Raw genomic sequence first — 27,897 nt, forward strand, 5'->3', positions numbered from 1 at the left:
GAGAGAGTCTGGTTTATGTGATATTTTTATCCACAAGATGTACTATAAATGTCTAATATATGCCGGCCCCACCTCTGGGATCCAGATCTATAATTAAGGCCATGGCCCCACTATCAGTATTCGGTCAGTATTTTTTCTCAGGAGTGGAAGCCAGAACCAGGTGAGGAACAATCAGAGAAAAGGTATAATAGAAATGTAGCACCCTGAGGATTCGGCTGCTACAGGGGTATTGCACCTCAAGCCAGAGGTGTGATATTCCACTCCCGGGTAAGGATGGAGTGTGGAACTGAGCTCAGTTAGCTGCATACACTACATACATCCCATTTCCGAGGGACAGACCGATGGTACTCCCACTAGGTATATGTGCAGGTACGACAGTGTCTGTCCCTGGCTGGAGTGGGAGGGGGGTGGAACATCCCAGTAGTGTAGGGGCAGATAGGGGGAGCAGTCTGGGTAATGCTAGGAGCTCATTGGGTGCTGGTCACCTGAGCTCACACATAGAGGGAGTATATAAGGTGGGAACCATCTTAGATCAGGGTCAGTCTTCTGTAGAGAGTCAGTCAGTCCTGAGAGAGGTCCAGGAGCGCCTGCAGAGAGAAGAGAGAGAGGAGAAGAGAAGGACCCAGAGGGGGAGAAGAAGGAACCCCAAGAACCCAGTATACAACCAGAAGGGTGAAGGGTTGGCACGCAAGGGAACCGGATCCCAAATTAGTGGAGGAGAGAAACAACCCTCAACTAAGAACCGGAGGCTGCGACATTACATGTGGAGCAGCCCCTCACCAAGTCCACTAAGAAGGCACACCAGGTATAGGGTCAGGGAACCCCGAAGAGGTGCACCCACCAAGAGGCCCGAGGGAGCCGGACATAAGTGGACCCCTGGTGAGAAAGGCCAGTAGAGAGGACAGTCAGAAAGGGAGCTCAGGACCACGCTCCAGAATTGCTTGGGGGTTGGCCGAGTCCAGGACCTGGTGGACGCAGCACGGCTCGGGCGGTCACTCAAGGCCAGAGTGACCAACAGAACAGCAGTAAGTAAAAACCCTGAACTGCACAGCCCGACTCTGAGTCTTCTTACCATCCACACTGCACCACCACTACCACCATCCTCTACACCTGACCCCCTGAGGCTATACCCCTCCCGTTGGGGGTTATACTACCAGAAGCTGCACCCACACCACCAGCCTCAGCGGACCCTGCTGCAGCGGCGGCCGTATTGACCGCAGATCAACGGGTGGCGTAGTCGACACTAAAGAACATCCAGCAACATCTGTAGGACTGCCACACACTGAGCTTGACACCCTGGGCACGGACCGGGTCACCGCCACTCGGAGACTACAACCCCCATCTGATCCGGCTCCGGGTATCCCCCAAACAACACTGGCCCAGGGGGCGCGTCAACTTTGGCGTAGTCGGCAGGATCACGTGCCCGCAACAACCGGGTACTGCGTGCCTGAAGGAAAGTTCACCGTTACCTCAAAAAGAAGTCTCCCGCCGGTTCCGGAGGGTCCCCGCCAACGGACCCCATCACAGGTCGTTTCCCGCCGGTTGTCCGCCATTTGCAGCTTTTTCCCGCCATCCATGGAGTTTCCCGCCACTGGGAGACGATTCCCGCCATTTCCAAAGATTGCCCGCCTTGGAAGAGCGGACGCCATTATGGGCGTGCCAGAGGGTGGCAAAAGGCCACCTCCCATCGTGGGCCAGGTCGAAGAATGGCGCCAAAAGCGGAAACCGCGCCCACCAACAGAGACTGTGATGCTGGAAGTGTCCATCAGCGTGAGAGAACTGCCCCTGGAACTGACAATCACTAAGTTGCCCCGGGACCACCCTCAATGTGGGCGGAGACAGAACAATGGAGCGAAGATGGGTGCAGCCTGGAGGAGTCTGGAGAGAGCGCACCCGGAGACAAGAAGTCTGGAGAGGAGTCCAGAGAAAGCGTACCCGGAGATGGAGGGAGAGACAGGCAGCACCGACCCAGTGGTCAGGAGCCTGCAGCAAGCAACAACCCCACTAGGCTTAGTGGAGATCCTAGCACAGCTCCCCCGAGACCGGGAGTGTGCACAGACCGCGCTGGAGGGCCTCGCACGGAGGATGGCCCAGGTGCAGCAAGACACGCTGACGGAGTGGAGCCGAGAGATGGCCCTGCAGGCAAGAACCCGCCAGCAAAGCACGCCGCCCGAGACGAGGAGACAGACCGCCTCTGAGGATGGCGCAGGAGGAATGAAGGCAGGAGACGGCGCCGAGAAGGGAGCTGAACGGACGGAGGCAGGTAAAGGGGACGTCTCTACCCCGAGCCGAGAAACCGTGTACCTGTCCCAGCTCCCCGTCGCAGAGCCCGAAATTCCCCCTGCCGTGTCCGTCGCTGCATCGTCACCGTGCCAGACTAGGCCTCAAGCAGAAGCCGCGGCCGCGACCCCTGTGACGTCACGCGCCTCAACCCTGAGCGCGGCGAAGCAGGAAATACCATCGGCCTGGTCGCAAGGTCTAGTACCTCCGGGCGCCGCAATTCCAACAGCGCCCCCTACCTCCGCGGAGCCACCGGCCTGGTCGCAGGGCCGAGTACCCCCGGGCGCCGCCGTCCTTACGGTGCCCTTTACCTTTAGGGTGCCCCAAGCCTGGTCGCAAGGCCTGGTCGACCCGGGCGCCGCTACCATCAACGCGCCCTCAACATCTCGAGTGCCGCACCTGGGCGAAGATCTATTTGCCCAGCACACGTGCCCGGATGGGCAGCCCTTTGTATGGCCCCAGGAGTACTACCAACTGGAACTCCAAAGAGCAAGGCCCCTGTGCGAGCCCCTGATTCCGGCTCCGAAGCCCGTCAGGAGAACCCCGCTCCCGCTAGAAGAAGCACAATTCGAGTGGGACCCCACCGGAGGAGACCTCATGGGGTTCACTCAAGAAACGCGGGCAGCCGCAGCAGAGCGAGTGGAGTGCTGCCGCCAGCAGTTGGCAGCCTTCGAGCAAGAGCGGAAAGAGAGGCGGATCCGTGAGCAGCGGCTGCAGGAACAGAGCGCAGGGCAGAAGAGCCGGACCAGGAGGAACCCCCGTGCAGCTCATGGTCCCCGTACCATCGGGACTGTGATTAAATTCAACCTGCAGCATGGGTGGGGCTTCATAAGAGACCATCATACCCCCGGCGACGTCTTTGTAACCCGCAGAGACGTAGAAAGCCATCTGCCGGAGGGACACAGAGGTCGTGACCTGTACGTAGGGGACGAGGTCACGTTCACCCGGCACAAGTGTGCCAAAGGACCCTACGCCCTCCATGTACATCGCCTGACGGAGGAGGAGCTGCGGTGTGAGGAGGAGCAAGAGGACCCGGACGGGTCTGAAGACGAAGAAGGAGCAGGAGGACGCCGTCGTTAAAGTACGGTAAAGAGACTGTAAATAGTTACCCGTCGGGGTACAGTGAACTGTTGCTGCTTTAAATATGTCCCCGTTGGGACAAGAGTGAACTGTTAACCCGTGTGTCCCTTAATCCCACTGGCCGAGGACTGAGAGCGGCCATACCTCCCCTTGTATATAGTTGCGCTTTTTAAGGCGCCCCCTACTGGTTTTATAGGAAAACCGTGTTTCTAAAAGAGACTGTCGCACTTTACCCGGTCACAAGTTGCACCGTGGCCGGAGGAACAAGAAAGTTTACAAGAATGTTATTTATGAAAAGTTTTATATGACAGGTTTATTGCTGATGATATATATATAATGTTTTATATGTTTATGTTGTTATGAAAATTTGTATGTTTGTGGATGTTTTGTTCTCTTACAGCCCGAGGACGTGCTGTGATTTACCAGGGGGGAATGTAGCACCCTGAGGATTCGGCTGCTACAGGGGTATTGCACCTCAAGCCAGAGGTGTGATATTCCACTCCCGGGTAAGGATGGAGTGTGGAACTGAGCTCAGTTAGCTGCATACACTACATACATCCCATTTCCGAGGGACAGACCGATGGTACTCCCACTAGGTATATGTGCAGGTACGACAGTGTCTGTCCCTGGCTGGAGTGGGAGGGGGGTGGAACATCCCAGTAGTGTAGGGGCAGATAGGGGGAGCAGTCTGGGTAATGCTAGGAGCTCATTGGGTGCTGGTCACCTGAGCTCACACATAGAGGGAGTATATAAGGTGGGAACCATCTTAGATCAGGGTCAGTCTTCTGTAGAGAGTCAGTCAGTCCTGAGAGAGGTCCAGGAGCGCCTGCAGAGAGAAGAGAGAGAGGAGAAGAGAAGGACCCAGAGGGGGAGAAGAAGGAACCCCAAGAACCCAGTATACAACCAGAAGGGTGAAGGGTTGGCACGCAAGGGAACCGGATCCCAAATTAGTGGAGGAGAGAAACAACCCTCAACTAAGAACCGGAGGCTGCGACATTACATGTGGAGCAGCCCCTCACCAAGTCCACTAAGAAGGCACACCAGGTATAGGGTCAGGGAACCCCGAAGAGGTGCACCCACCAAGAGGCCCGAGGGAGCCGGACATAAGTGGACCCCTGGTGAGAAAGGCCAGTAGAGAGGACAGTCAGAAAGGGAGCTCAGGACCACGCTCCAGAATTGCTTGGGGGTTGGCCGAGTCCAGGACCTGGTGGACGCAGCACGGCTCGGGCGGTCACTCAAGGCCAGAGTGACCAACAGAACAGCAGTAAGTAAAAACCCTGAACTGCACAGCCCGACTCTGAGTCTTCTTACCATCCACACTGCACCACCACTACCACCATCCTCTACACCTGACCCCCTGAGGCTATACCCCTCCCGTTGGGGGTTATACTACCAGAAGCTGCACCCACACCACCAGCCTCAGCGGACCCTGCTGCAGCGGCGGCCGTATTGACCGCAGATCAACGGGTGGCGTAGTCGACACTAAAGAACATCCAGCAACATCTGTAGGACTGCCACACACTGAGCTTGACACCCTGGGCACGGACCGGGTCACCGCCACTCGGAGACTACAACCCCCATCTGATCCGGCTCCGGGTATCCCCCAAACAACACTGGCCCAGGGGGCGCGTCAGAAACAAGTCACCAATTCTGCATTTATCACCCACTCCTGAGAAGAAATACTGACCCAATACTGACCGAATACTGATAGTGGGGCCGTGGCCTAACACGAGGTCCTTGACAATCATTTCACAGCCGCAGTCAACAGCGAGTCTCTATAGACACTTCTGTGAGTGACTTGCTATTACGTTAAAGGGGTTTTCGGAAAACCCTTCACCCCTAGCTACAGTCTTTTCTTTACTCACCCTCCCTGCGTCCAGCACTGAGTCTCTGCTGCTGTTCCCAGTGTCTGTTATTGTCTGCAGCGCTGACGTTACGGTGAGTTGAAAGTGCTGCAGCCAATCAGTGAGCTCAGCGGCTCTGTCTGAGTAGACAGCAGGAACCACTGAGGTCACTGACTGGCTGCAGAGCTACCGATGTGACGACATTGCTGCACACAATAACAGACATCGGGAGCAGCGGAGGAGACTCTGTGTTGGACCAGGGGAGGGTGAGTAAAGCTGGGTTGGTTTATTTTATTACTAACTACAGAAGGGGGAGTGGGTTTTCAAAATCTGGAAAACGGGCCACTTAACAGAAGCTGGGCACATAAAGACTGGAAAGACATAAGGATTATCTGTACATGTTCTTGCTTATTGTAAAGTGCTGCGAAATATGCTGGCGCTATATAAATAAAAGCCATTTGTAGTAGAACTGATTGTTGTGTCACCATGGAGAATAACTTATAACTCTGGTCTCTGACGCATTCAGCACAAATGACAAAACTACACAATGTCAGGCCCAACAGCACACTGCTCTCATCACCCTTGGGAACATAACAGCAGCGGTTTCATCTCCTGTCAGCAGGTGGCGCTGTCTCGCATCCGCTGGGTGGGAACCTCTTTGGCTCGTCAGAGCGGCTTTCTAGCCAATTTCTCTCATCTCTATCAGCCACTCGTCGGACTGGGTGACGTTGGACAACAAAGATGGCGGCGGGAAGCAGTAACTACTGGGAAGGTGAGAAACGGATACTAGATGGGGGCAGTACCGGGGGCACCGAGCAATGTGTGTGTGGGGGCTCCGGGCAGGCTGCTGGCAGCGCGGAGTTACCTGTGCAGCACTGTTATCAGCCTGCAGTGTAGTGGAATAAACCTCTGCAGGGAAGACTTTCCTATTACAGAGCTGTAATGGGGCTGAGCAGCAGTGGAGGCTTCCACAAGTGATAACAACAATGTAGCTTATGAGTTAGAGTCCTGCTGTTACCATGACAACCTGAAGTCTGCCCTCCACAGACCATAATGTCCAGGGATATCTCATTGTACAAGCAGCACATGTAATAATACCCCAGAAATGTCAGGATCGGGGCGGCTGCTGGGTTAAGCGGCCCCTCAGACAACACAGTCCCAGCCCTCTCATCTTTGCTTCCGATTTTCCTCCTCGCCCTCCAGAATCTTTTCTTGTTATTTTTCTATCGATAGACTTGTATTTTTGCCGTACGAGCTCTAGGTCTGATTGCTGCCATTCTGGGGTCCATACAACTTCCTGATCTGTATTTATTCCATGTTTTTTTGGAAGGCGAAATGACCACAGATCAGTGATTCTCCCATTTTGATTTGTTTTTGTCTTTGCGTTTACCGTATGGGATAAATTATTTATATAGCACTATTGATTCCATGGTGCTGTACATGAGGAGGGGTTACATACAAGACACAAATATAAATTACAATATGTACAAAATAGGATGCACAACCATCATACACATATAGGGTGCCCCTTATGTATAGACACTAAACTATAATGGAAGAACAGAAAGACACTAAAATGTGCACACCTAAATAATATAACCTTATGTTTTATTAGACAAATTTCATAAGTGACAAGATAAAACCAATAACACCGTAGCAGACAAAACACACGTATGATAAAGTGCTTAGTGGGAATGCCCATTAATAATCATACAAGTATTGGATATAGGCACCAATACATGTCTTATATGGTTTAAACTGTTGTACCTGCATTCTTTCATCAGTTAACCCTATGTATTACAATCCTTGAAATATATATATAAGCTGCTCAAAAAAATAAAAGGAACACTCAAATAACACATCCTAGATCTGAATGAATTAAATATTCTCATTGAAAACTTTGTTCTGTACAAAGTTGAATGTGCTGACAACAAAATCACACAAAAATCATCAATGGAAAACAAATTTATTAACCAATAAAGGCCTGGATTTGGAGTCACCCCCAAAATTAAATTGGAAAAACACACTACAGGCTGATCCAACTTTGATGTAATGTCCTTAAAACAAGCCAAAATGAGGCTCAGTATTGTGTGTGGCCTCCACGTGCCTGTATGACCTTCCTACAACGCCTGGGCATGCTCCTGATGAGGTTGCAGATGGTCTCCTGTGGGATCTCCTCTCAGACCTGGACTAAAGCATCCGCCAACTCCTGGACGGTCTGTGGTGCAACGTGATGTTGGTGGATGGAGCGAGACATGACGTCCCAGATGTGCTCAATCGGATTCAGGTCTGGAGAACGGGTGGGCCAGTCCATAGCTTCAATGCCTTCATCTTGCATGAACTGCTGACACACTCCAGCCACATGAGGTCTGGCATTGTCCTGCATTAGGAGGAACCCAGGGCCAACCGCACCAGCATATGGTCTCACAAGGGGTCTGAGGATCTCATCTCGGTACTTAATGGCAGTCAGGCTACCTCTGGCGAGCACATGGAGGGCTGTGCAGCCCTCCAAAGAAATGCCACCCCACACCATTACTGACCCACTGCCAAACCGGTCATGCTGAAGGATGTTGCAGGCAGCAGATCGCTCTCCACGGCGTCTCCAGACTCTGTCACGTCTGTTACATGTGCTCAGTGTGAACCTGCTTTCATCTGTGAAGAGCACAGGGCGCCAGTGGCGACTTTGCCAATCCTGGTGTTCTGTGGCATTTCTTTGGAGGGCCGAACAGCCCTCCATGTGCTCGCCAGAGGTAGCCTGACTGCCATTAGGTACCGAGATGAGATGCTCAGACCCCTTGTGATACCACATGCTGGTGCGGTTGGCCCTGGGTTCCTCCTAATGCAGGAAAATGCCAGACCTCATGTGGCTGGAGTGTGTCAGCAGTTCCTGCAAGACGAAGGCATTGAAGCTATGGACTGGCCCACCCGTTCCCCAGACCTGAATCCGATTGAGCACATCTGGGACGTCATGTCTCGCTCCATCCACCAACGTCACGTTGCACCACAGACTGTCTAGGAGTTGGCGGATGTTTTAGTCCAGGTCTGAGAGGAGATCCCACAGGAGACCAACCGCAACCTCATCAGGAGCATGCCCAGACATTGTAGGGAGGTCATACAGGCTTTCATTCAGATCTAGGATGTGTTATTTGAGTGTTCCCTTTATTTTTTGAGCAGTGTATATCTTGGATTTAGTGCAATATTTGGTCACCTACTTGTATAATTATTAATGGGCATTCCCACTATATACTTTATCTTATGTGTGTTTTGTCTGCTACGGTGTTGTTGGTTTTATTATGGTTTTAACTTGTCACTTATGAAATTTGTCTAATAAAATATAAGGTTATATTATTTAGGTGTGCACAAATATAAATTACAGTGAACAAACTAACAATGATAGACTGGTACACAGGGGAGAGGACCCTGCCCTTGCTGGCTTACATGCTACAGAATGATAGGGAAGGAGACAGTAGGTTGCAGGGGTTGTGGCAGGTCTGGTGGTGGTGATGAGGCAGGAGTTATTGCTGGGCCAGTGCAGGCTGTAAGTTTTCTTGAAGAGATGCATTTTCAAGTTACATCTGAAAGTTCAGAAACTGGCAGATAATTGGATGTGTGGGTGATACTCAGGAGAAGTTTTGAAGGCGATTGGGTGAGGAATGTGTAAGTGTGGAGGAGACGAGATTTTGAGAGGATCGGATATTAGGTGTTGGAAGGTAACAGGAGATTAGTTCGCAGATATATGGAGGATACAGATTATGGACGGCTTTGTACGTCAATGTTAATAAATAATATATTGTTTTCTTAGTTTGGAAAGTTGCACCCCTGGCAAACCCAGAAATGTTATTTTTTCATTTTATATTTCACTAACATTCTGAAGAAAGTAGGGTGATTTGAAAAAAAAAAAAAAAATATATATTTTGCTGTGAATTGTAACATTACCGCTCCCTTGTGAAGCGCAACCACAGGCTCAACTTCATAGGTGTACAAACATGGCCGATATGGGCATCTTAATGAAGCACTCCCATTAAAATGGTTATCCTCTTAATATATTGCAGTTATCATATTATATAGCACTGTGTTACTTACAATTGCTCATTTTGACTTTCTACCCAGTTAATCTCTTTTAGAGTAGGTCTAGGACATCATGTGATTAAAAACTGGCTAGCTGAGTCCTTCTAGGCTCTGTGTAGAAACAGGAGGTCAATTTTCCCTGTATTAGTCATAAATCACTGCAAAAGTCCCTGGGGGGGTGGGGAGGAAAGCGCAGCTGTGTCAGGAGTTAAAAAGGGGAATGATAAATGCAGGTAAGAGAGACTTCCTGTTTATACATAAAGCAGAGAAAAGAGAAGAATTAACTGGGTAAAAGAGCAAAATGAGCAATTGTAAGTACACAGTGCTATATAATATGATGATTGCAATATATTAAGAAGATAAACATTTTGATGGGAGTGCTTCTGTAAGTTGGCCGCTTTCTGTCATGACAGCACAATCAGCATCCCATTCCCAACCTTTTTTAATATTGCTTTTGCAGTTGACAGCAGCAACTAAGGGGTTAAACTGCAATTTGTTCTAGCTCCAATTACAGCTGTTGGACTTGGGTACTGGCTGTTCAATACAACCTGCACCTGCTCTGTATGGAGCAGACTCGGCTCCTGAGCCTGCTCCATACGTGCAGTTCACGCAGGTTTCAATAGGTTCAGGTTTACTGTCTGCTGATATCGGCCCTTACCTGGATATATAACATTGTATGATATTATGGGATGTATAGTGGTATATATTATAATGCTGATCATCTCATCAACTCCTTGGATACACAAGAGCAAACAGACCTCTGAAATAATGCAAAAAAAAAAAATGTTTATAAATATACTTTATTATTCAAAATATTAAAAACAACACTAGACAAATAAAAGCAGATGTGGTGAAAAATAATTGGTGGCTGTTGCCAAATAGGCACCAAAGAGCAGCACACGTAAATACAATAAGACCAAAAAGTATGATGACATAAAAGTGTGAGTGATAAAACAATATATCCACAAGGAACAATAAGTAATAGTGAGATAATAAATGATACAATAACCTTCCATATTATTGGTATGCTCAGTGTATGAACAACATGCATAAATAATGCTAAAGTGCTGAGTGCGAAAGTATATACTCCCAGGCCCCAGAAGAAGGCACGGTAGCCGAAACGCGCATAGGGCTCGTGGCACCATTGTCCAGCGCACATATGTGAGTTCTATCCACTTGGTTGTCCACCTGTTTTATCTTTGTTTGGTACTTGGGGTACAGGGACTAACATGTATGGTATATAGGTGATTAAGTTGTTTAGAGTGTCAAGAGGGAAACACTTTAGGTTAGGGATAAATGACGATGTATTGTGACACAAGCTGCCGCACAAGTTGTACAACCTAAAATATGTGTGTGACTTACTGTCCCCTGCCTGATTCAGAGCTGTCAGAAGAAGACAACCCAGTTATAGATATGTTGCATATGAGTTGCAATATAATGCGATTTTCATTGATAACTATAGGAGCTTTCTTCAATGTGGTCTCCTTGATGCGCTATACATACAGTACAGACCAAAAGTTTGGACACACCTTCTCATTTAAAGATTTTTCTGTATTTTCATAGTCATGAAAATTGTACATTCACACTGAAGGCATCAAAACTATGAATTAACACATGTGAAATTATATACTTAACAAAAAAGTGTGAAACAACTGAAAATATGTCTTATATTCTAGGTTCTTCAAAGTAGCCACCTTTTGCTTTGATGACTGCTTTGCACACTCTTGGCATTCTCTTGATGAGCTTCAACAGGTAGTCACTGGAAATGGTCTTCCAGCAATCTTGAAGGAGTTCCCAGAGATGCTTAGCACTTGTTGGCCCTTTCGCCTTCACTCTGCGGTCCAGCTCACCCCAAACCATCTCGATTGTGTTCAGGTCTGGTGACTGTGGAGGCCAGGTCATCTGGCGTAGCACCCCATCACTCTCCTTCTTGGTCAAATAGCCCTTACACAGCCTGGAGGTGTGTTTGGGGTCATTGTCCTGTTGAATAATAAATGATGGTCAACTAAACGCAAACCGGATGGAATAGTAAGCCGCTGCAATATGCTGTGGTAGCCATGCTGGTTCAGTCTGTCTTCAATTTTTAATAAATCCCCAACAGTGTCACCAGCAAACACCTCCACACTATCACACCTCCTCCTCCATGCTTCACGGTGGGAACCAGGCATGTAAAGTCCATCCGTTCACCTTTTCTGTGTCACATAAAGACACGGTGGTTGGAACAAAAGATCTCAAATTTGGACTCCTCAGACCAAAGCACAGATTTCCACTGGTCTAATGTCCATTCCTTGTGTTCTTTAGCCCAAACAAGTCTCTTCTGCTTGTTGCCTGTCCTTAGCAGTGGTTTCCTAGCAGCTATTTTACCATGAAGGCCTGCTGCACAAAGTCTCCTCTTAACAGTTGTTGTAGAGATGTGTCTGCTGCTAGAACTCTGTGTGGCATTGACCTGGTCTCTAATCTGAGCTGCTGTTAACCTGCGATTTCTGAGGCTTGTGACTCGGATAAAATTATCCTCAGAAGCAGAGGTGACACTTGGTCTTCCTTTCCTGGGGCAGTCCTCATGTGAGCCAGTTTCTTTGTAGCGCTTGATGTTTTTTGCAACTGCACTTGGGGACACTTTCAAAGTTTTCCCAATTTTTCGGACTGACTGACCTTCATTTCTTAAAGTAATGATGGCCACTCGTTTTTCTTTACTCAGCTGCTTTTTTCTTGCCATAATACAAATTCTAACAGTCTATTCAGTAGGACTATCAGCTGTGTATCCACCAGACTTCTGCACAACACAACTGATGGTCCCAACCCCATTTATAAGGCAAGAAATCCCACTTATTAAACCTGACAGGGCACACCTGTGAAGTGAAAACCATTTCCGGTGACTACCTCTTGAAGCTCATCAAGAGAATGCCAAGAGTGTACAAAGCAGTCATCAAAGCAAAAGGTGGCTACTTTGAAGAACCTAGAATATATGACATATTTTCAGTTGTTTCACACTTTTTTGTTAAGTATATATTTCCACATGTGTTAATTCATAGTTTTGATGCCTTCAGTGTGAATGTACAATTTTCATAGTCTTGAGAATACAGAAAAATCTTTAAATGAGAAGGTGTGTCCAAACTTTTGGTCTGTACTGTATATCCTTAGCTCGATTTCATATGTCTGAATTTTGCAAACATGTGAAACTGTCCTCAGGCTATGTGCCCACGATGCAGAAATGCTCAGGATTTTTTCCTGAGCGTTTCTGCATCTCCCTGGCAGAAAAAACGCATGCGGATTGTACATGCGGATTGTACATGAGTTTTTCCTGCCAGGGACATGCGGATGTGATGCATTCTTCACATGCATTTCCGCATGCGGGTTGACAAGCGCTTTCCAAGCGATTTTAGCATCACTTGGAAAGTGCTTGTCAACTTGGTCACACTATATAAATCCATGCAAACGGCATGGATTTATATAGTGTGACCCCAAAGAATGGTAAAAAATAAAAAAATAAATCTATACTTACCCTCTGATGGCCCCCGGTGTCTTGCTTCGCTCCGTTCTCCCTTGCCAGCAGCCGTACACTGAAGGACCTGCCGACGTCAGCGTTGCGTGACCCGTCATATGCTTTCAGTCCATCGCGAACTGCCGGCAAGGGAGGAGGAGCACACCGCGGGCTGCCAGAAGGTAAGTATATATTTATTTTTTATTTTACTCTTTTTTTTTTTTCTTTTTTTTACAGTTTTCTATGGTACACGGGTCTGGAGGAGCGTCTCCTCTTCTCTACACCCGGGTACCATCCGTACATTAGAACGCTTGGAATGCGCATCTACATATACAGTGATGCGGAATGCATGCGATCTAATGCAAGTCAATGGTGGCGAAAACGCAGCGCTTCCGCAAAATAATTGGTAGTGCTGCGTTTTATTCCGCAATGATAATCCGCAGTGGAAATTTCCGCAGCATGTGCACAGCACATGAGGATTATCATTGGGGAACATGGCAGGCCTTCTACCAGGCGTTTTTTAAGCTTTTCTGCAGCGTTTTTGCCGCTGCGGAAACGCTTAAAAAACGCATCGTGGGCACATAGCCTAATAGAAACACGTCACCACTTCTGCATTTATCACCCACTCCTGATTTTCGCTTACAAATACTGATGTAAAATACTGACCGTGGCCTTAGTGTGACTTGTCTGTAGTAGTCTGGCTATTAAAAAGAAAAAAAAAAAAGCCAACTTACAGACAGGTTGCATGCAAGTCATAGTTATACTTTCATCAGGTTTACATTTTTTATGATGGTTAATGGCATTAGTCTCATTAGGTTGTTGATGCTATGAAACATCACAATCTTCTTGTTGCACAAAATGTCTGTGTACCCCTAGACTAATGCCACATTTAGACAAGCAGATAATGAGTGAACATGTTTCCCTGAAGAATGCTTGTTCACAGTTATTGGCCCATATAAATGTGCCAGCGAACGAGCAAAACTCTTGTTCATTACATGATCAGATCATTCATGTAGACATAAAAATCATCTTTATAAGCAGCACACTGCCCATCATAAGCAGGTGAAGTGCTGCTGATAATGTAGGCTGTGTGGGAACAGAATGATCGTGAATGAACTCCCATCTGTTTTCATCAACACGTGTAAACAAGCTAGTAAAAGAGCGCAGATCAACTTGTATATAGATGATCGTCGCTCATTAGTGGGTCTAGATCGGCATCTAAATGGACCATTACAGAATTACATGCTCACAAATATTGTGATTGCACAGGACCTTTCTGCTGACTAGTCGCCTACAATACAATGACAATACTCCACGTGCAGCAATGTAAAGATTCAGTTGTCGGGATTTTTTCAGAATTATTTGTTTGATTTGCAGCAAAAAAAAAAACCTGTACGTCCTGATCACCTGAAGTCAGACTGTTTGTCTCTGTCAGAATTTCTAAAGAATTTACAAGCGCAAAAGTTTAGAATTGATCGCTCTGAATTACATTGAAAGGGGTTTTTGTTTTCTTAAAGTCTAAAACAAACAAAAAAAAAAATCACATTTACTAATCAGATGCCAAAGCGGCCTTTACCTGCTTAAATCTGCTAATACAGATGCATCTCACAAAATTAGAATATCATCAAAAAGTTAATTTATTTCAGTTCTTCAATACAAAAAGTGAAACTCATATATTATATAGGATCATTACAGAGTGATCTATTTCAAGTGTTTATTTCTGTTAATGTTGATGATTATGGCTTACAGCCAATGAAAACACAAAAGTCATAGAAAGTTTAGGTATTCTTCTAAATAATCAAATTTATTTCAGTGAGAAAATTTGCCCAAAGTGCATATCACACATTTCCATGTGTTTTTCTCTATGTTGAAAATATCAAAACATCATGCCAGTTCTTGGTGTTTTTTGGCATGCAGAATGCACCATGTTCTCCCATTGAATTAATTGGGGAAAATAAATATTTGCTCTTTACACTAAAATAAAACTGTGTGTATGAATACATTTAGTAACAGTTGTACCTGGTATGGCAGCTCATGCCCTAGCTGAACAGCAGAGTGCCAACGCTCATTGAGCGGGCAGATCTCCCCTACCATACAATAGAGCATTTGGCTTTGCTGAGCATCCATGTGTTTTCTATGGGTAAAGAGGAGCAAGCTGCTGCTGGACACTGATCTTCTCTGAAAACCAAAGGATCGCGCATTATAGTGCCTACGATCCGATGCTAGAGAGTCAGGAGGTATCCATACTCATCAAATGGTCATCTGGTCCTGCTGTAATCAGTGGGTTTGGCAGATCTTGATCCAATGTGTTGGAGATCTTTAGACCCCAACCTATGTGATATTGAAGGCCTTTCATATGTGTAGACCAAGGATGTAGAACTTAAACACACAGAGGGCCAAAATGAAAATTTGGACAAAGTAGCGGGCCAACCAGTATACAGTATGATGGGCCTCGCATAGTCCTCCATACAGTATGATGGCCTCGCATAGTCCTCCATACAGTATGATGGCCTCGCATAGTCCTCCTTACTGTATGATGGGCCTCGCATAGTCCTCCATACAGTATGATGGGCCTAGCATAGTCCTCCATACAGTATGATGGGCCTCTCATAGTCCTCCATACAGTATGATGGGCCTCGCATAGTCTTCCATACAGTATGATGGGCCTCGCATAGTCTTCCATACAGTATGATGGGCCTCGCATAGTCTTCCATACAGTATGATGGGCCTCGCATAGTCCTCCGTACAGTATGATGGGCCCCGCATAGTCCTCCGTACAGTATGATGGGCCTCGCATAGTCTTCCGTACAGTATGATGGGCCCCGCATAGTCTTCCGTACAGTATGATGGGCCCCGCATAGTCCTCCATACAGTATGATGGGCCCACGTAGGGGTGGCAGTTCTGGTGTCGGGAGCCAAATATAATCACCCTACGGGCTAGATTTGGCCCACGGGGCGGAGTATGACGTGTGGTGTACACAATAAGTCTTACAGAACAGAGAAACATCAGCACATAAATTATCTCCCAGATTGTTTTCTGTCCCCCCCCCCCCCCCTCCACCAGTGAATCCATTTCTTTATTAGTCATGTTCCGATGGCAGGCCTTTCTGTCATGTACTAATAGTGACCTGTGTCCTTTTCCTATGATCAGGACCTGAGGCCACTCAGATGACCATGAGTGGCCTCACTTCTCAACTGGGTCCTGCTTTTTTCGACACACATCTTCCCTCTGGTTAAATGATTGCTGCTCTGACATATCCAATATTTGAGATTGTTCACTTGGAAACTTTCTATGCTGGCTTTCCTTTGTTCTGGTTGCATTGGTGACAGAGAGAGGTCCAAGTTATCCGAGATCTTTGAGGACAAGTTCTTGTGCAAATAACTTCTGAAAAGCCAAGCCATGAAATGCTAGAAATTGGCCTATTCTTATCTTATAAGTGCAGCTGTGGAGGGTTTAAGCATTAGAATATTGTGTAATTTCAGTGTATTTTATACTATAGAACTTTCTAAAAAGTAGAACAAAAATGTCAAGTTATTATTGGACAGTTTCTTGATGTATTGACGACCTGGATCTGATTTCACACACCCTTTTTTTTTTTAAGTGTTTCCACTCTGCAAAAAAAACTTTCTGTGTGTCTGAAATATGGAGACAATATACTACAGTCAAAAGTGTATTTTCCCATAAGGGTAAAATGCTGCAGATTTCATTGAAGAAATGCTGCAGTTTTGCCACACATTTCACTCTTATCACTGCAAAGGAGAAATCTGCCGCATAAATTGACAATCTGTGGATTATGTATCTGCAGTGCTCAATTACCGTAACACTGCAGATTTACTCCAAAAGCTTGTTTCAAAAACTAATTCACAGCAGATTTTTCCTCCAGGAAATCCGCAGTTTATACAACCTGTGTGCACAAACTCTTAGGCTATGGTCACACATTGTATTTTTTTCAGCATTTTTTGATGCGTTTATTTATGCAAATTTTCTGCTGCGTTTTGCAGTACCAGCAAAGTCTTTGAGATTCCAGAAATCTCATGCACACATCATGGTTTTTTTTTAGCAGGATTTTGTGCTTTGCATGAATTTTTGCATTTTTTCACCCATTGGAAGTAATGGGTGGTGAAAAAAACGCTGAAAAAACTCACCAAAAACGGAGGTGTCATGTTTTTCAGTGTTTTTTTTTCAGCGTTTTTTGTACCAAAACCAGAATGGAATTTTTTTTTTTCACTGAACTTTATGTACATGCAAAAAAGAGACAAAAAGACAGTGAAAAAAACGCACCAAAAAACAAGCAATAAGCAAGAAAAATCCTGAACAACCTCCTGGCAAGAGATCAGATTTTGATGCAGAAAAAAACACTGAAAAAAACAAGATGTGTAAACATAGCCTTATTGTGCAAATTTAAAAAGGACCTGTCGCCAAGTTAAAAGTGGCCATTTTTTGCACGTATTTTATTCCTGCCGCTCACTTGAGTTTTACATTTTTTTTTTTCCCCGTAAATCTGGCATATAGCTCCATAGATATGGGCCTTTTTTATTTAGTGCTAATTTTTAGTCTGTCTACCAATGGGGTGTGGATCACAGGATTTTCTGGGGGCGTATCTTTAGGCCATGTGCCCACGTAGCGTTTTTGTAGCGTTTTTGCAGCGTTTTTACGGCCGCGAAAATGCTTGTAAAACCATCTGCCATGCAAAGCAATGTGAATTCGGATGTGCTGTGCGCATGATGCGCTAATTTGCGCGCCAAATTCGCATTGCGTTGCAAAACGCAGCATGACCATTTCTACCGCGATTACGCTGCAAATTCGCGGCCATTGAGGAACATTGAAGCGCAGCAAACCCGCAGGTATATGTGGATTTGTTGCGTTTCAGTTAAATTCAATGGCTGCAAATTTGCAGCGTAATCGCGGTGCATGTGGTACCCGGGATGAAGAGGAGACTACAACTCCTCTTCATCCCGGTTACCAGGCGGTGAAAAAAAGAAATAAAAAAGTAAAAAAAAAAACAAACCTGTATACTCTCCTCTCCGGTCTCCTCCTGGCGGCGTCCTCTCTCTTCAGTGTCCCGCAGTGTACCTGCAGGACCTGCTGTGAGGTCATTTAGTCAGCTGATGGTCACATGACCATCACCTGACCGCTGATGTCAGCGGTCGCGTGACCATCAGCTGACTAAATGACGTCACCGCAGGTCCTGCAGGTACACTGCGGGACACTGAAGAGAGAGGAGCGCCGCCAGGAGTAGACCGGAGAGGTGAGTATACAGGGTTTTTTTATTTTTAACTTTTTAATTCTTTTTTTTTTTATACTATAGATGCAGCATTTAAAGCATCTAAGTTGGTCACACAATATAAATCTATGCCGGTTGCATAGATTTATATTGTGTGACCAACTTGTCAAGCACTTTTCCAAGTGATGCGCAAAATCGCTTGGAAAAGTGCTTGAAAAACTCATGTAAAAACGCATGTAAATCTGCATGCGTTTTTTTCTGCCAGAGAGAGGCAAAAACGCTCTGCATCAAATCTGCTACGTGGGCACATAGCCTAAGGCTGCAATACATAATAAAAAGCAGCGATAAATAAAAATCCTCATATCTCTGGAACCGTACTGGCGGACTTATACAGGGGAGCAGTGGGAATAAAGTAAGAGCAGAAACTGGACACTTTTTTACCTGATGACAGGTCTTCTTTAAGAAGTGTATGTACAGTACAGACCAAAAGTTTGGACACACCTTCTCATTTAAAGATTTTTCTGTATTTTCATGACTATGAAAATTGTACATTCACACTGAAGGCATCAAAACTATGAATTAACACATGTGGAATTATATACTTAACAAGAAAGTGTGAAACAACTGAAAATATGTCTTATATTCTAGGTTCTTCAAAGTAGCCACCTTTTGCTTTGATAACTGCTTTTCACACTCTTGGTATTCTCTTGATGAGCTTCAAGAGGTAGTCACCGGAAATGGTTTTCACTTCACAGGTGTGCACTGTCAAGTTTAATAAGTGGGATTTCTTGCCTTATAAATGGGGTTGGGACCATCAGTTGTGTTGTGCAGAAGTCTGGTGGATACATAGCTGATAGTCCTACTGAATAGACTGTTAGAATTTGTATTATGGCAAGAAAAAAGCAGCTAAGAAAAGAAAAACGAGTGGCCATCATTACTTTAAGAAATGAAGGTCAGTCAGTCCAAAAATTGGGCAAACTTTGAAAGTGTCCCCAAGTGCAGTTGCAAAAACCATCAAGTGCTACAAAGAAACTGGTTCACATGAGGACCGCCCCAGGAAAGGAAGACCAAGAGTCACCTCTTTTTCTGACGATAAGTTTATCCGAGTCACCAGCCCCAGAAATCGCAGGTTAACAGCAGCTCAGATTAGAGACCAGGTCAATGCCACACAGAGTTCTAGCAGCAGACACATCTCTACAACAACTGTTAAGAGGAGACTTTGTGCAGCAGGCCTTCATGGTAAAATAGCTGCTAGGAAACCACTGCTAAGGACAGGCAACAAGCCGAAGACACTTTTTTGGGCTAAAGAACACATGGAATGGACATTAGACCAGTGGAAATCTGTGCTTTGGTCTCATGAGTCCAAATTTGAGATTTTTGGTTCCAGCCACCGTGTCTTTGTGCAATGCAGAAAAGGTGAACGGATGGACTCTACATGCCTGGTTCCCACCGTGAAGCATGGAGGAGGAGGTGTGATGGTGTGGGGGTGTTTTGCTGGTGACACTTTTGGGGATTTACTCAAAATTAAAGGCATACTGAACCAGCATGGCTACCACAGCATCTTGCAGCAGCATGCTATTCCATCCGGTTTGCGTTTAGTTGGACCATCATTTATTTTTCAACAGGACAATGACCCCAAACAAATCTCCAGGCTGTGTAAGGGCTATTTGACCAAGAAGGAGAGTGATGGGGTGCTACGCCAGATGACCTGGCCTCCACAGTCACCAGACCTGAACCCAATCGAGATGGTTTGGGGTGAGCTGGACCGCAGAGTGAAGGCAAAAGGGCCAACAAGTGCTAAGCATCTCTGGGAACTCCTTCAAGATTGTTGGAAGACCATTTCCGGTGACTACCTCTTGAAGCTCATCAAGACAATGCCAAGAGTGTGCAAAGCAATCATTAAAGCAAAAGGTGGCTACTTTGAAGAACCTAGAATATAAGACATATTTTCAGTTGTTTCACACTTTTTTGTTAAGTATATAATTCCACATGTGTTAATTCATAGTTTTGATGCCTTCAGTGTGAATGTACAATTTTCATAGTCATGAAAATACAGAAAATTCTTTAAATGAGAAGGTGTGTCCAAACTTTTGGTCTGTACTGTATGTGATGATAGAAAATCGGAGAAACGAGAGTCCATGCTACTTAGAAAAGTATACATTTTATTGAAAAAATCATATTTAAAAACTAAAACTGCCGCGTCCACAACAATAGGTATTCACACTTTTTCATACTGAAATCTTTTTATTATGGTTACTCAACTGCCTATCTTTGTGTGGGATAATAAGTAGCACAGACTCTTGTTTCTCCGTTTTTCTATCTATAACCGAGCTGCTACAACTTTATCGGGCATGAATAAGGACAAATATGTATATACATTATGATGTTAAATTGGAATATTTTTGTAATACTTTATGTATGTGATTATGTAACTTTGTGTGTTTTTTTTTGTTTTTTTTTCCATTAACAGATCTGAGGAAGCAGGCCAGACAACTGGAAAATGAGCTAGATCTCAAATTAGTTTCCTTTAGCAAACTCTGCACAAGCTATTCCCACAGTAACTCAAGAGAGGGAAGACGCGACAGGTATAGGTACTACCTGATATTTTTTTTTTATTAATTCGTTTATTTTTCTTTTCTTTGGGTCAATTTTTCCTATTAGTTTTTAAGTTCACGTTAAAATTCTAATGGCTAATTCTCATCACAATTTTGTTTTCTTCTGAGCCTCTGTAATAACTGCAAGGAAACTACAATAATAAAACTATTGTTTATCTCAATAGTTGTAGAAAGTGTCCCAAGAATTGTCTGTATGGATGACCATGACCAATATTACAGGTTTTCTCTTCTCTTTTCCTACTGTCATCTATGGAGAAAAAGCACCATAAAATAATCGAGGATAGCCTATAGATTACATTGTGTGCTGTACGGTATTAAAAATGCACATTAATAAGAAGCAAACAGCCATACATGCATTTAAATATATATCTTATTAATAAAAAATTCTATATTGTTCGTTTTGTCTCCCAAACTAAAGCGTTTTTCACTGTAACAATAGAGTAATTTTTCATGCTTTTTATATTTTTAGTACTTCAAACCGAGGTTTTGATTATTGTTATAGATTTACTGTTAGGCGTCCTGCTGCCATGGAAAACCAATTGAAACCCGTCATTCATTTCTTAGGGGCAGTGATTGTGTCATGAGGAGCCCCTCCCTCTGTCTAACAACATAGATCCTGCAACCGCTATTAACGCAGCATCTAAGGCAGTGGTCCCCAACCTTTTTTGCACCAGGGACCGGCTTGAAGCAAGATCATTTTTCCATGGCCCAGCAAGGAGGGGGTGGGGTGGGCGGGGCTTTGGTCATATGGGGGCGGGGTAATGGAGGGATTTGGCGTTTAGTGCATACTTATCATATAGTGTAGACCAGGTCCCCGCCAGGAGCTATGCCAGGAGCCCCACATAATGTGCTGTGCCAGGAGCCGCATCACTGAGGCCCCATCACGCCCTGCAGCAGGACAGGGCAGCTGTCCTGACAGCTGCTGTTCAGCTGCATTTACTTCATCCCAGGGGCGGACACAGACTGTAGTGGGCCCCTGTGCAAGAAATTTTTGGGGGCCCCCCCCCCGCCCTTCATAAGGCAACAAAGTTATGTAAACATAACCCCCCCATGTGCATCTCTCACCCCCCCATGTGCAGCTCACCCCCGTGCATCTCTCATCCCCCTCCGTGCATCTCTCATCCACCCCCCGTGCATCTCTCATCCCCTCCGTGCATCTCTCATCCCCTCCGTGCATCTCTCATCCCCTCCGTGCATCTCTCATCCCCCCCGTGCATCTCTCACCCCCCCGTGCATCTCTCATCCACCCCCCGTGCATCTCTCATCCCCCCCGTGCATCTCTCATCCCCCCGTGCATCTCTCACCCCCCCGTGCATCTCTCACCCCCCCGTGCATCTCTCACCCCCCCGTGCATCTCTCACCCCCCCCCGTGCATCTCTCATCCCCCCCGTGCATCTCTCATCCCCCCCGTGCATCTCTCATCCCCCCCGTGCATCTCTCACCCCCCCGTGCATCTCTCATCTCTCCCCTCCCTCCCATGTGCATCTCTCATCTCTCCCCTCCCTCCCATGTGCATCTCTCATCTCTCCCCTCCCTCCCATGTGCATCTCTCATCTCTCCCCTCCCTCCCATGTGCATCTCTCATCTCTCCCCTCCCTCCCATGTGCATCTCTCATCTCTCCCCTCCCCCCATGTGCATCTCTCATCTCTCCCCTCCCCCCATGTGGATCTCTCATCTCTCCCCTCCCCCATGTGCATCTCTCATCTCTCCCCTCCCCCCCATGTGCATCTCTCATCTCTCCCCTCCCCCCCATGTGCATCTCTCATCTCTCCCCTCCCCCCCATGTGGATCTCTCATCTCTCCCCTCCCCCATGTGCATCTCTCATCTCTCCCCTCCCCCCCCATGTGGATCTCTCATCTCTCCCCTCCCCCATGTGCATCTCTCATCTCTCCCCTCCCCCCATGTGCATCTCCCATTCCCCCCACTCCTAGTTAATTGTATTTAAAAAAAAATAAAACTTGTTATACTTACCCCCATGCGATCCCTGCAGAATCCTGGCGCTCGTCCAAATCGCTGACACCAGGTTCTCCTGACTTCCGGCCATGTGACGGCGCCGTCACATGACCGGAAGTCAGGGGAATCATGAAGGTGCTGCCGCAGCAGCGCAGCGCTATGATGTCCCGGACCCGGCGCTTAGCATGCGGCCGGGGGCCCCATGAGGAGAGAGACGCACAAGAGGGGGGCTCCGAGGGGGCTCCTACCGGCCGGGCCCCATACTGGAGTCAGGGCAGTCATGCCCTGATGGCGGCCCTGCTGGAGGCTGGAGGGGCCCCCTCTCCCCGCGGACCGGCTGAAAAACCCCAACGGCCCGGTCCTGGTCCGCGGACCGGCGGTTGGGGACCTCTGATCTAAGGGGTTAAACTTCTTGGATTAATACCAACTCCACTCAGGGTCATTGTCATTGCTGATCGCATAGCTACTGAGCCTTCCCGTCATTACATGCTTTCCAATTCACACAAACGATTTCCCACCCTCGCCATACATAAGGGAAAGGGGTTACCTTTAGGATGAGGCTCATTTTAGCCTTGAGGATGCAGCAAATTTTTCTATGTTTTTATTTTTTTTATTTTTTTTAATTGTATATGTTCACCAAACACCTTAAAGGGAATCTGTCACCCCCCTGGGCGATATCAGACCTCTACTATGGGCATACAGGGTATAAGTAAATCTATACATACCTGTATGGCCCATAGCGGAGGTCTGGTTTTATAAAGTCTGTTTTCCAGAGGCTTGGCATCCGGGGAACGCCAAGCAAACCCCTCCTGTCTGCTTACTATTCCCCTAAATCGCCGCACCGGTGCTAAATTACCATATTCCCCCCTCTCCTGCATGTCACAGGGCCCTGCCTCCCCTCCCATGGAGTGCGGTTTGTTTCCCTCCAGCCCCGTTTGGCTGTGTACTGCCAGCGGAGTGGAAGTCTCTGACTCATCGTCGCTTGCACAGTACAAGGCTGCGGCGCAGTACACAGCCAAACGGGGCCGGAGGGAAACAAAGCGCGCTCCATGGGAGGAGAGACAGAGCAGGGCACGTCACAGGGCCCTGTGACGTGCAGGGGAGGGGGGATATGGTAATTTAGCACAGAGGCGGCGATTTAGGGGAATAGTAAGCAGATAGGAGGGGTTTGCTTGGTGTCCGCCAAGCCTCTGGAAAACAGACGTTATAAAACCAGAATTCTCTGCAATCAGACCTCTGCTATGGGCCATACAAGTAAGTATAGATTTACTTTTCTATACCCTGTATGTCCATAGTAGAGGTCGGATCTCGCCCGGGGGGGTGACTCATTCTCTTTAAATTATACTTTAAAGGGAATCTGTCATGTCCCCAAACTCTATTAATCTGCAGATATAGGGTCAGTTTGCAGGTTAATAGTGTTACATTGCTCTCCGGCGACCTTACTGAAAGCATGGCTGGTATAAAATTATCTTTATTCCTCTTGGGAGCTTTCAGTCACAGGGGTGGTGCACGGAGCGGCTAAAGTCATCGCTCACAGCATTATGAGTGGCGATTGTAAACATGGCATTGAAATTTGACAGCTTGCTCTGCACTGATGTGTCGGAGTCTGGGGGGTGCTACAGCCTTATTTCCGATCCACCGTTTTAATGCATATCAGCGGTCGCTAAAGGGTGAAAGCTCTCAGACTGCTCAAAAAATAAACTAAGGTTATGTGCAGCTGTCTATTTCAGGCACATTCCGTCCGCAATCTGCCTGAGAAAGCGCCACAAAAAGGGACATAATGCAGAGCAATGTCAAAACGACATGGCTGTGCACATCTTCCAGCTTATGTAACTTTTTTTATAAACCGCTTCACTGATCGGAAACCCTGGAACAGTTAAAAGAAGTAACATGTTCTTTGCTCTCTATAATAGAAAATATGGGCTAGAGCCGCTGCAAAAATGCTGGCAGAGCTGCTTCAGGAAAAGAGCCACCGGGTTTTCCTAAAGTCGCTTTGTGAAAGAAAACTCAGGCGGCTCCACCGTCAGATTAAAGACGTTGTAGCCACATAGCCTAATGCTCATCCTCACTGATTTCCTTTGTGCTCCTGTCCCAACTCTTACATGGCCCTCACTTGTCTCAGCTTCTTAGTTCATTCTCAACACATTGGAAATGCCTCTCCTCTGTAAAATATTTAGATTTAAGAGTCTTCAGCGGTTGATACCTTTTAATGGCTAACCGAAAAGATGGTAGCAAAGTGCAAGCTTTCGAGACTACTCTGGTCTCTTCATCAGGCATAGTATAAGGCTGTGTGCCCACGATGCGTTTTTTAAGCATTTCCGCAGCGGCAAACACGCTGCAGAAACGCTTAAAAAACGCATGGTAGAAGGCCTGCCATGTTCCCCAATGATAATCCGCATGTGCTGTGCACATGCTGAGGAAATTTCCGCTGCGGATTATCATTGCGGAAAAAAACGCAGCACTACCAATTATTTTGCGGAAGCGCTGCGTTTTCGCCGCCATTGACTTGCATTGGAACGCATGGATTACGCATCACTGTATATGTAGATGCGCATTCCATGCGTTCCAATGTGCGGATGGTACCTGGGTGTGGAGGAGAGGAGACTCTCCTCCAGACCCGGGTACCATAGAACCTGTGAAAAAAATAATAAAATAAAAAATAAATGTTATATTTACCTTCTGACGGCCACCGGTGCGCTCCTCCTCCCATGCCGGCAGATCGCGATGGACTGGAGGACCTGCGCCGGCGTCATAGTCCTGTGACGGGTCACGCGATGCTGACGTCGGCAGGTCCTTCAGTGTACTGCGATCTGCCGGCAAGCCAGGACGGAGCGAAGCAAGACTGCGGGGGCTATCGGAAGGTAAGTATAGATTTATTTTTTTATTTTTAACCATTCTTTGGGGTCACACTATATAAATCCATGCCATTTGCATGGATTTATATAGTGTGACCAAGTTGACAAGCACTTTCCAAGTGATGCTAAAATCGCTTGGAAAGCGCTTGTCAACCCGCATGCGGAAATGCATGTGAAGAACGCTTCACATCCGCATGTCCCTGGCAGGAAAAACTCATGTACAATCCGCATGCATTTTTTCTGCCAAGGGAGATGCAGAAACGCGCAGAAAAAATCTGGAGCATTTCTGCATCGTGGGCACATAGCCTTAGACCATATCCAAAGAAAGCATCCGCCAACTCCTGGACAGTATGTGGTGCAACGTGACGTTGGAGGATGGAGCGAGACATGATGTTCCAGATGTGCTCAATCGGATTCAGGTCTGGGGAACGGGCGGGCCAGTCCATAGCTTCAATGCCTTCATCTTGCAGGAACTGCTGACACACTCCAGCCACATGAGGTCTGGCATTGTCCTGCATTAGGAGGAACCCAGGGCCAACCGCACCAGCATATGGTTTCACAAGGAGTCTGGGGATCTCATCTCTGTACCTAATGGCAGTCAGGCTACCTCTGGCGAGCACATGGAGGGCTGTGCGGCCCTCCAAACAAATGCCACCCCACACCATTACTGACCCACTGCCAAACCGGTCATGCTGAAGGATGTTGCAGGCAGCAGATCGCTCTCCACAGCATCTCCAGACTCTGTCACGTCTGTCACATGTGCTCAGTGTGAACCTGCTTTCACCTGTGAAGAGCACAGGGCGCCAGTGGCGACTTTGCCAATCCTGGTGTTCTGTGACAAATGCCAAGCGTCCTGCACGGTGTTGGACTGTGAGCACAACCCCCATCTGTGGACGTTGGGCCCTTATACCACCCTCATGGAGTCGGTTTCTAACCGATTGTGCAGACACATGCACATTTGTGGCCTGCTGGAGGTCATTTTGCTCGGCTCTGGCAGTGTTCCTCCTTGCACAAAGGCGGAGGTAGCGGTCCTGCTGCTGGGTTGTTGGCCCCCTCCACGTCTCCTGGTGAACTGGCCTGTCTCCTGGTAGCGCCTCCAGCCTCTGACAGGCTACGCTGACAGACACAGCAAACCTTCTTGCCACAGCTCGCATTAATGTGCCATCCTGGATGAGCTGCACTACCTGAGCAACTTCTGTGGGTTGTAGAGTCCGTCTCATGCTACCACGAGTGTGAAAGCACAACCAACATTCAAAAGTGACTAAAGCATCAGCCAGAAAGCATTGGTACTGAGATGTGGTCTGTGGTCCCCACCTGCAGAACCACTCCTTTATTGAGGGTGTCTTGATAATTGCCAATAATTTCCATCTATTGTCTATTCCATTTGCACAACAGCATGTGAAATTGATTGTCAATCAGTGTTGCTTCCTAAGTGGACAGTTTGATTTCACAGAAGTTTGATTTACTTGGAGTTATATTCTGTTGTTTAAGTGTTCCCTTTATTTTTTTGAGCAGTCTGTATGTATATATATATATTATATCTATATCCAAGATAATCAAAGATATAGTGCATGCAATAGTACTTAATAGACATATGAGAATCATAAGCGTATGCAATTGTATCATTCAGCTATAATATCTATATATGTCAAAAGTATTCAGAGATATAGTGCAAACAATATATCCAAACCAAGTGTTGGAAACATAAAAGTGATATAATGAGACTGAAGGATACAGATTGCATATGAATGAGGGAGATACCTGAAAGAGCACAATGACAGCTGGGATGGGCAGACTTGCCTTTCGCATATACTTCTTCCTGGGGGCAGCCTCTTAATACCAGTAATTTCATGTCCATGATGCTGTGATCAGGGATACAAAGGTAACTTCAAATCTCAGAGAGACTAAAGAGTCTGGGAATACAAACTTATGACAACCTTTGACACACTCAGTGCAGGCCTGAATGTGTCACATGGCTTTATGTCTTTCTATGTCAGCTAAGGATTGTGCTCCTCAGACCTGTGGGGGCATCACAATCATGGACCAGACCTCTCTCATAGGACAATAAAACTTTCACACTCCTTATCTATAAACTGTTCCAATACTTACGGCCACAACTGTTTATTCCTCTCCCATAATGATAGTTCTGCTTCACGTCACCTGTCTCATCTATTGCATTATTTCTGTGTCCTGTTGTGTATAATATGTGACTATTCAGATTTTGTGTTGTACTATGCCTGATGAAGAGACCTGAGTAGTCTTGCAATTTGTTACCATCTTTTCAGTTACCCATTAAAAGGTATCAACCACTGAGGACTCTCAAATCTTAATATTTTTCTATCTACTGTCTAACACTGTACAAAGATATATTTCTCCTCTGTAATGCAGCATTCGCATATGATCACACAAGTTAATTGTCGAGGATCATAGTTTTTTCCTATCCCAGCTATAACTGTGGGATGGCAGCTGTCAATCTCAGACACCCTCTCTGTGG

At 46.5% G+C, this 27,897-nt stretch overlaps 1 protein-coding gene across 3 annotated transcripts in view; it reads left to right on the plus strand.

Moving 5' to 3' along the window:
- The first annotated feature begins 5,853 nt into the window (after positions 1-5,853).
- Positions 5,854-27,897, plus strand: part of GOSR1 (golgi SNAP receptor complex member 1) — a 118,451-nt gene continuing 96,407 nt past the window's right edge. For 2 of the 3 annotated variants that reach the window (XM_073667976.1, XM_073667978.1), the window contains exons 1-2: positions 5,854-5,976; positions 20,449-20,569. In XM_073667976.1, the coding sequence (XP_073524077.1) occupies positions 5,946-5,976; positions 20,449-20,569 (152 nt within the window). In that variant the 5' untranslated portion in view covers positions 5,854-5,945. The remainder of the gene's footprint in view (positions 5,977-20,448; positions 20,570-27,897) is intronic. The other variant, XM_073667977.1, reaches the window with a different exon arrangement.

Source organism: Phyllobates terribilis, unplaced genomic scaffold (assembly GCF_046119375.1).
Source record: "Phyllobates terribilis strain yellow unplaced genomic scaffold, ASM4611937v1 Scaffold_2__4_contigs__length_985480577, whole genome shotgun sequence".
In the NCBI taxonomy this organism is placed as follows: Eukaryota; Metazoa; Chordata; class Amphibia; order Anura; family Dendrobatidae; genus Phyllobates; species Phyllobates terribilis.